Source organism: Piliocolobus tephrosceles, unplaced genomic scaffold, assembly GCF_002776525.5.
Source record: "Piliocolobus tephrosceles isolate RC106 unplaced genomic scaffold, ASM277652v3 unscaffolded_44882, whole genome shotgun sequence".
NCBI classification, from domain to species: domain Eukaryota; kingdom Metazoa; phylum Chordata; class Mammalia; order Primates; family Cercopithecidae; genus Piliocolobus; species Piliocolobus tephrosceles.
Window position 1 is genome coordinate 19,075 of NW_022329734.1, and position 9,496 is coordinate 28,570.

Sequence of the window (9,496 nt, forward strand, 5' to 3'; positions counted from 1 at the left end):
AGTGCCAGCCCTGAGAGGTTATGTGGCCTGCCCAAGATCACATAGTCGATGGCAGAGTAAAGAGCAGAGCCTAGGCCTCCCCACTCCTCTAGTAATGCTCTTTCATCTTCTCCAACCTAGCTGTAAGTCTTGTCCATCCTGAGCCCCATATCTGGCCCAACCTAGTCCCTGGAAACAGGGAAGTGGCCCTTAGAAATCTCTCTCCAGTGCCACCATCAGAGGCCAACTGCTGTCTTCTACTCTCCTTCAGCCTGTGCTCCTCTCCCTCCCTACCTGACAGGCAGAAGGTACTGTGCCTCTGGATATCCCCACAGTGCCCTGAGCTTCATCTCCTGCCGACTGCTTTAATACATCACAGTGACACTGTGTGTGTGTGTCTCCTCCAGCAGACTATTGCTCCTTGATGCTCTGGGTCACCTACATCTAGCATGGCATATATCTGGTGCTCAATAAATGTGTATTGTACAGAATTGACTGAACTTCTCTTACTGGTAGCCCCCTCTATCCAAGTCACCTACCTCTTTTCGAAGGTGGGTGATGATCTTGTGTGGAACTGAGATGACCTCTCCATGACTGGTCCGAAGGGCAGGCAGAGTTCCTGATATTGAGAGAGAAGTACACCTACCAACCAGACCCTTAGCTGCCTAGTCATACATAGTTGCAACACATTCCTACCTATCTCCTGCTTTTCTCCTTGTACATACCCTTCCTTACCCCCAAGGGACACTGGGTACCTGAAGGGCTCCGCCAGGGGTTGCTGATCTTGTGTACCTTCAGTGGAGCACCAGTAAATCTGGCATAGGTCTGCAGGGAAGGAAGCAGAAGTCAGAAAGGCAGGGCCATGGCCCCCACAGCAGTATCAAGAAGAGAAATAACATTTATTGAATACCTTATGTGCCATTCCCTGTACTTAGTATCTTAGTCTTGAAAAAAAAGGGGGAGTCATTACCATTTATATTTGCAAATGGGCAACACAGGGCTCAGAGAGATTACAGACATGTCTGTGATTACAGGTCAGCCAGGAAAATCCTTTCCTCTTTCTCCTCCCTTGCCATCTACTTAGTGGACATCTATCCTCAGAAGCTTTTCCTAACTAGTATCCCTCTTCTTGGAAGCACTGACCATGCCTTTCTCTTTGGCAGTATCTATGATCTGTTCCTATTTTACTTATACGTGAATATTTTATTATATTTATTTGCTTACCTATCTGCCTTTCTGTAAACTCAAACGGAGGGAACATATTTTATTCATCTTTGCATGGCAATATTTAATATTTGGAAGAAATCTAATAGATGCTCTTTAAAGCAAGGAGTCAATGAATAAATCAAGCAAACGAGTCTGTCTGATTGCTAAGCTCTTTCTACAAAGCCTGGCTGTGAGTCGTTTGGTCCAACAAACAATAGGCTCAGTAAATGCTGTTAAGTGAGGAGGAAGAGGAAAAGGGGGTTGAGGAGAAGGCAGGAATTCCAAGCTAGAGTGGGTCCCTGAGAGAGTCCTGCCTAGTAAACCTGCGAATGGAGAAAAAACGCCCAAAGAGAAAGGATCTCCGCAAGGTCACACAGCCAGTGAGTGGATGAGCAAGGACTAGAACCCATCACCTGAACTCCCAACCAGGCTTCTTTTCATTGCTGCATTAAGCCTAGAAATCTACAGCATAGGGCATTGAGCCCATATCGGCCACGAACACTCTTTGACTGCCTCAGTTTCCCCCACTGCGCCCGTGCTGAATAGCCCTGGCAAAGTTTGGATGCCCGGCTAGTTCGGCCCCCTCCCCAGTCATCAGGGCACAACAGAGTGCGCCAGCGCCACCCCTCACCAGCACGGCAAGGCTGTCCAGGTCCACTGAGGGCAGCCCCCAGCCCCCTGACCAGCAGAACAGCTCCATGGGCGCCGCCATCTTGCCCGCCCTCTGTCCCGGAAACACTTCCTTGTGTGCTCCTGCCCTGCCCTGCACGGACCCGCCCCCTACCACCGCCCCTCCGGTAGTTGCGGTCAGGGGGCCCGGGGAGGTCCCCGGGGAGGCGAGGCTCCTTCTGGTCCGACTGGCAGCTGAACTGCGGGGGACTGGGCCGCGGGCCTCCGGGGAGGGCGGCCGCCGGCCCATCCAGAGGTGGCCCACGTAGCGGGACAGCGCTGGCGGCCCGGCGCGACTCAGCGAGTCACGGCGCCTCGGCTGAGTGAAGCCCGGAGCCCCTGAAGGCGCAGTAGGCTCAGGAGAGCGGGGTCTTGTGCGCCTGGGCCAGGTCTGAGGGCTCTTGCCAAACTGCACGTGGCCTGTACTGCTCCGGGGCCCCTTGGGGCTCGTCCCCGAGCGGGGACTGCGCGGGGGGGGTCCCCCGAGCAGCATGTTTTCCACAGCGCGTTATGTTTGGAGCGGGCCCTGCGCCGCCTGTCGCCATGGAAACAAAACAGGGGCGGTGGCGGCGTCCGGAGGCAAGGCCGGGCTGGGGCTTGGGTGGGGGAGGGGAAGAGCGGCTCGCAGGCTGTTGCTTAGGTAACGGGAACTCAGGCGCACCTCTGCTTCATCCGGGTCACGGCCCATCCGCTAGTACCCACAGTGTTCCACAGTCTGGTCCTTGGCTCCTCGCCTGTCCCCCTGGTCTTCTACGCCTGTCCCTGGTGTCCCTTTCCTCTTTCCTGGTTTCTTCACTCCGACCTCACCACTGCTTTAGATTCTCCCTTCAGTTCCCGTCAGACGCTTCCAGACTCCCAAGCTTTCCTAGGAATGAGGGAAAATGGAGAAACAGGCACGTACCAGGGGACCCTCCCCCTAATAAAGAGCACTTGCTCCGCCAGAACATCTAACTTCATGCCATGTGGGCATCCCTGGGCACTATAGCAAGCTAGTTTCGGCCACTCCCTTGGCATCCTTTCCTGCCAGCTGTGGAATAATGCCCACTGTCTAGCACTGCCCCTGCCAGGGGTGCTTGCCTCCCACAATCGTGGATTCCAGAAAACAGCATTCGGTAGTGCTGTGTGCGGAGACCCCCAACAATGTGATGACTGCGGAGAGGGAGGCACCTGGGGGAGGATCATTAGGGAGAGGTAGAAGGCAGGGAGGCCTCCAGGATTCTTTCCCAGTGCCCCTGGTTCCCAGAGCTGATGATGCCTCTAGGGTGATTGGCAGCTCTTTGTTTCAGCCCCCCCTCACCCGCCTGCTGGCCCCCCCTCCAACTCTGTCCCTCCGCCCCCCGGCTCCTGCTCTCTCCGCCTAGCCTTTTCCCCTCCCAGCTGCCTGCCTGCCAGGGGTAGTGAGCCGGCTGAAAGGCATGGAGACGCAGGAACTTCGGGGGGCCCTGGCTCTTCTCCTCCTTTGCTCTTTCGCATCTGCCAGTCAGGACCTGCAGGGTAAGCCTGTCTCCATCCTCTTAGATCACTCTGTGCGTCTTCCCCATTTTCCCTCAACCCAAGTAGCAGAGAGCATGTGGGTAAGGGGAGAGGGAAGAGTCCAGAAATTGAGCCAGAGGAAAACGTTAGACTGCCTAGGGTTGGTGAAATTATGGCCTGGTGGACAGGAGTGGGCACCACAGAGTAGTGGGGGAGTTGGAACGGGCCAGGGTCAGGCATGAGGCCAGGGCAGAGGACTCAGGAACTGGATGCCCAGGCTGCCTGGCTGGGGTGGTTCCTGAGCATCTGTAGGCACCCTAGGGTCCGAGAGAGCAGCCTGAAGGTGGGCATACTGTAGGTCCCTGGGCTTCATCCCTTTGGGCTCCTGGCTGCCCAAGGACAGGGCGGGGGTGGGGACCAAGAAGCCTGGGCTCTCCCGGAGGTCTGGTGGTGGGATGGGCCAATGGATGTGGGAGAGGTAGCTGGAGCAGATGACACAGGCATAGATTCTTTACTGGCTGGAGGGAAAACCACAGATTGGCCAGGACACAGGAGGCAGAGGAGCTGGGTCCTACATTCCCGTGGGAGATAGCCCAGATGGTGGGAGGGTCAGAGCCCTCGGTGGGCAACTGTTCTTATCCAGAGCGAGTGTGCTGTGCCCCTAGGATGGGAGGAGGGGAACTAGGGTGTGGAACGAGCCAAATCCAGGAGTGGAAAGAGAAACTGCCTCCCGTTTCTGCGTTGTGGGAACCAGGTGCCACTCCTGAGGGGGATCAGCACAGCATCTCCTTTGCGCCACCTGGTGGGGGCATCTCAAATGTGTGGGGTGCTGTTTCTGTGTTTCCAAGTGCGCCTCAAACCTGCAGGTTCCCAGAAGGTGGTAATAGGCAATAATGGGGAAAGGAAGGCACAGCGGCTCTGTCTTCTGAGAGCAACAAGAGTTGGGGTTTTGTTTTGTTTTGTTTTGTTTTTTTGAGACGGAGTTTCACTCTTGTTGCCTAGGCTGGAGTGCAGTGGCGTGATCTCGGCTCACTGCAACCTCTGCCTCCCAGGTTCAAGCGAGTCTCCTGCCTCAGCCTCCTGAGTAGCTGGGATTACAGGCGCCCGCCACCATGCCCGGCTAGTTTTTGTTGTTGTTGTTGTTTTTGTATTTTTAGTAGAGACGGGGTTTCACCATGTTGGTCAGGCTGGTCTCAAACTCCTGACCTTAGGCGATCCACCCGCCTCAGCCTCCCAAAGTGCTGGGATTACAGGTGCAAGCCACTGTGCCCAGCCAAGGGTTGAATTTTGAGGTGACTAACACTGCCTGGTGATGGGAGTAGGGGGTGATGTGGGCTCAGGGGTGAGCATACCTTAGCATTTGATCCCATTCTCTAACCTTGATAACCCCTGCCTGACCAGTCATTGACCTGCTGACGGTGGGCGAGTCTCGGCAGATGGTAGCTGTGGCGGAGAAGATCCGGACAGCCCTGCTCACTGCTGGGGACATCTACCTCTTGTCCACCTTCCGCCTGCCCCCCAAGCAGGGTGGTGTCCTCTTTGGCCTCTATTCTCGCCAAGACAACACGCGATGGCTGGAGGCCTCTGTTGTAGGCAAGATCAACAAAGGTGACTGGTGGGCATCTCCTTTCCTGCAATGGTGACCTCTTTTAAGCATTCTCCCTCATCCCTACTTCACAAGTGCTTCCTCATTCTCCTTGGCCTCCACTGGGTACCAAGGTCCCATCAGGCTGTGCCCAGACATCAGGGGCGCCTGGTATGGGGTGCTTACAAGGTGCTTTAAGAGGCCATGTACCAAACAATAGGGTGAGGCTTGAGTCCTGATATTTGTAGGGATGGGAGGTTGTACTTGGGGATGCTTGGAGGGAGGGTGAGGCATGTCTCTGTGCCTCAGCGGTGATATAGAAAGGTCTTTCAGATCCCTGGAACAGTTCAGTGGCCACAGAACCAGCTGTCACCATAGGAGAGGACAGAGTCATCTGATACCAATGAATACTAAGAAAGTATTTGTCTCTAAACCAATTATTTTTTCCAACAGAGTCTCGCTTTTTTACCTAGGCTGGAGTGCAGTGGTACAATCTCAGCTCACTGCAACCTCCACCTCCTGGGTTCAAGCGATTCTATCTCAGCCTCCTGAGTAGCTGGGACTACAGGTGCCCACCACCACGCCTGGCTAACTATTGTATTTTTAGTAGAAATAGGGTTTCACCATGTTGACCAGGCTGTTCTCGAACTCCTGACCTCAAGTGATCTGCCCACCTTGGCCTCCTAAAGTGCTGGGATTACAGGTGTGAGTCACTGTGCCTGGCCTCTAAACCAATTTCAGAAACATTTATTGTGTACCTATTACATACAAGGTGTTGACAGCTACATAGTAGAATTAGGGATGGGGGCCCTAAAGATGTGGTATCCAGCAGAGTTGATCCAAGGCTCAGCTGGGAGGCAGGGGGAAGGGGATAGCACCCATACTGATCTCCCCTCCTGGGCAGTACTGGTGCGATACCAGCGGGAGGATGGCAAAGTCCACGCCGTGAACCTACAGCAAGCAGGCCTGGCCGATGGTCGCACACACACAGTTCTCCTGCGACTCCGAGGTCCCTCCAGACCCAGCCCTGCTCTACATCTCTATGTGGACTGCAAACTGGGTGACCAACATGCAGGCCTCCCAGCACTGGCCCCCATTCCTCCAGCAGAGGTCGATGGGCTGGAGATTAGGACTGGACAGAAGGCATATTTGAGGATGCAGGTGAGCCGGGAGGAACCTCTGAGTTCTGTGGAAATAGAGTTTGCACCAGTTGGGGAAGGGGTTAGTAGACCTTCCCACCTTACTCTGCTGCTATCCCCCCAGGGCTTTGTGGAATCTATGAAAATTATTCTGGGTGGGTCCATGGCCCGGGTAGGAGCCCTGAGTGAGTGTCCATTCCAAGGGGACGAGTCCATCCACAGTGCAGGTAACACAGAGACTTGTTTGCTGACATTGGACCATGGGTCCTGTGGCCTTTGGTGACTCCTGTCTTCTTGACCTCTCTCTCCCTTAAAACCCATTCCTTTGGCTCACCTGTTCTTAGGGTTTCTAACCCTGTTATTCCAAATCTTTTACCTGACTCCACAATCTCCAATACAGCCATCCCAGAAAAAAAAGCGATCCAAGAGAGGAATTAGTTAATTGCTTGGTCTTGGCTGACCAAGAGATACTGGTCTCGAGTATTTTTCTTTGTTTCTTTTTTTTTGGAGATGGAGTCTTGTTCTGTGCCCAGGCTGGAGTGCAGTGGTGCAATCTGGGTCACTGCAATCTCCACCTCCTGGGTTCAAGTGATTCTCCTGCCTCAGCCTCCCAAGTAGCTGGGATTACAGGCGCCCAGCACCATACCCAGCTAATTTTTGTATTTTTAGTAGAGATGGGGTTTCACCACATTGGCCAGGCTGGTCTCGAACACCTAATCTCAAGTGATCCACCCACCTTGGCCTCTCAAAGTGCTGGGATTACAGGCGTGAGCCACTGTGCGCGAGCTGGTCTCGAGTCTTTTATAGTTCCCACTGGCGGCTGTCACCAGCAATTTCTTTGAGCATTGCCCATCTGCCTGCTCTCTCTGACAGGGATGTTCAGAAGCTCTCAACTAAATAAAACCTCCCCAGATATTTGAGGGAGAGCTCTTGAAGAAGGGAATGGGATGGCTGGGTGTGGTGGCTCACACCTGTATTCCCAGCACTTTGGGGGGCCGAGGTGGGCTGATCACTCAAGGTCAGGAGTTCAAGACCAGCCTGGCCCACATGGTGAAACCTCATATCTACTAAGAAATACAAAAAATTAGCTGGGCATGGTAGTGGGTACCTGTAGTCCAGTTACTTGGGAGGTGGAGGCAGGAGAGTCGCTTGAACCCGGGAGGTGGAGGTTGTGGTGAGCTGAGATCACGCCACTGCATTCTAGCCTGGGCAACAGAGCAAGACTCTGTCTCAAAAAAAAACAAAAACAAAAAAACAGAAGGGAATGGGATGTACTGGGGCCCTGGCCCTGCTTTGGGTCCATCCCTTCTGCCATTACTATGCCTAGGAACCAGGAGGATTTGGGTTTTGACTTCCTGTGAAGCAACTCCCTTAGAGGGCCTTTTGCCCTGTGGAAGAAGCTAGCACTGCTTGTCTGCCAGCTCTACCCTCCCAGTATCCAGCACCCCATCTTTATTCTGGGGCTCCAGCCCTGTCCCTATCCTCACCTTCCTTCTTCCTCCTCACCAGCCAGGCCTCTCTTCACTTCACCTCACCCCTCTGACTATGTTTTCTTCTCCTCTCCAGTGACCAATGCACTGCACTCCATTCTAGGTGAGTAGGCCACACTGAAGCGGAAGCAGGGATGGGGGAGGAGGCCCCAGGCTCTGGCAGCTGCCTGAAACTAAGTCCTCTTCAGTCCGGAGTGTAGTAGGTTTAAAGGCAGAGGTGGGCAGCCGTGGCATGTGCAGGCTTATTGCCCATGGAGGGCCCAGGACTGGTGCTCCAGTACTGAGCCCCACACACCCTGGGTCCTGACAGGGGAGCAGACCAAGGCGCTGGTCACCCAACTCACCCTCTTCAACCAGATCCTGGTGGAGCTGCGGGATGATATACGAGACCAGGTTTGGGTGGGCCGGTGAAGGGTGGCGCTGATTCTGGGGTGGGATGGCAGATGTCAATGCTGACGCCTCCCCATCCTTCTCCAGGTGAAGGAAATGTCCCTGATCCGAAACACCATAATGGAGTGTCAGGTGTGCGGTGAGTGGGAGAGCAGGGGAGGCTCCAGATGACAGTTCCCCACCCAATGGCTTTGGCTTTCCCTTCTCGTGGCTTAAATAGTGACCACCGGGTAGCTCTGACTGTGTCCACCCCTCAGGCTTCCATGAGCAGCGTTCCCACTGCAGCCCCAATCCCTGCTTCCGAGGCGTGGACTGCATGGAAGTGTACGAGTACCCAGGCTACCGCTGTGGGCCCTGCCCCCCCCGGCCTGCAGGGCAACGGCACCCACTGCAGTGATATCAATGAGGTGGGGGAGGGCAGAGCCCAGAAGGGTACAGAAAACTGGGGTGAGGATGTCAGGAGAAGCCCAAGAGGGTGGGATAAATGCTGGTCCAGAGGAGAGGAATTTGGAGTTTAGGAGAGGTCAGAGGCAAGAAGAGAAATGCAAGATGGGAGAGACAGAAGGCCTGGGGCAAAGACTGAAGGCCACACAGGGAAGGAGCTGGGGAAACTGCAGGGGAGGCTTGAGATGGAAACCAGGCGCATGGGGAGGGAGAGAGGGAACCCCGAGGGAAGCAGGGTGGGGACCAGGAGCACAGGGCGGTTGTGTGGGGAGAGCTGCACAAAGGGGAGACCTGGAGCAATGGTTCATGGATCACAGGCAGGGGCCTGAGTTTCCCAGAGGGTGGCCTGACCTCTGCCTTCTCATCTGGTCCCCAGTGTGCTCACGCTGACCCCTGTTTCCCGGGTTCCAGCTGCATCAACACCATGCCCGGCTTCCACTGTGAGGCCTGTCCTCGAGGGTACAAGGGCACACAGGTGTCTGGTGTGGGCATTGACTATGCCCGGGCCAGCAAACAGGTCAGACTGGGTAGTGTGTGTGGACAAGGGATCTTGGCCTTGTAGAGGCCAGGGGCTTCTGGGTTGGACATGGGACCCTTGTGATGAATGGGACATGGATGGCTTTGCATCGGCTTTGGGTCTGGGCTTAATGTTGATGTTCACAGATAAGGCCATACCAGTGTCCTCTGCAGTATCTGAGGAGACCCACCATAGGTCTGGTTCCACCCAAAGTCTGCCCCTTCAGGTCTGCAATGACATCGATGAATGCAACGACGGCAACAATGGTGGCTGTGACCCAAACTCCATCTGCACCAACACTGTGGTGAGCTGAATACCCTGAGTGTATTCTGGGGTGGTGGGAATGGTAAAACCCCAACCCTCGCCCCTTCTTACCTTCAAAGTTCCTGCTGCCTTTCCTCCTCCCTAGGATACTACACAGATTAGGTGTTCACATGGACTTGGTTTGGAATACTGGTTTGCCTCTTGCTAGCTCTTTGGCAGGTTATTTAACTTTTCTGAGCCTCAGCTTCCTCATCTGAAAACCAAGGCTGTTATCCACCCTGAAAGGCTGTCAGGAGAACCTAAAGGAGATACTGATGTGCCCGGCATAGCTGAGTGCCCA

At 54.7% G+C, this 9,496-nt stretch overlaps 2 protein-coding genes across 3 annotated transcripts in view; one reads left to right on the plus strand and one right to left on the minus strand.

Moving 5' to 3' along the window:
* LOC111543751 (metaxin-1) overlaps positions 1 to 2,577 on the minus strand; it is a 10,128-nt gene extending 7,551 nt beyond the window's left edge. The window contains exons 1-3 of one of the 2 annotated variants that reach the window (XM_026453622.2): positions 1,970 to 2,577; positions 735 to 804; positions 519 to 598 (exon numbers count right to left, since the gene is read on the minus strand). In XM_026453622.2, coding sequence (XP_026309407.1) covers positions 519 to 598; positions 735 to 804; positions 1,970 to 2,347 — 528 coding nt within the window. In that variant the 5' untranslated portion in view covers positions 2,348 to 2,577. Of the gene's footprint in view, positions 1 to 518; positions 599 to 734; positions 805 to 1,816 lie in introns of both variants that reach the window. The other variant, XM_026453621.2, reaches the window with a different exon arrangement.
* LOC113224464 (thrombospondin-3-like) lies at positions 2,577 to 9,413 on the plus strand. Its single transcript, XM_026453624.2, is given in 11 exon segments — positions 2,577 to 3,348; positions 4,729 to 4,935; positions 5,817 to 6,073; positions 6,176 to 6,278; positions 7,618 to 7,644; positions 7,852 to 7,934; positions 8,019 to 8,070; positions 8,189 to 8,289; positions 8,291 to 8,338; positions 8,752 to 8,892; positions 9,119 to 9,413. Coding segments are annotated over 11 exon segments (1,185 nt in total). The 5' UTR covers positions 2,577 to 3,269; the 3' UTR covers positions 9,206 to 9,413.
* The last annotated feature ends 83 nt before the right edge of the window (positions 9,414 to 9,496 follow it).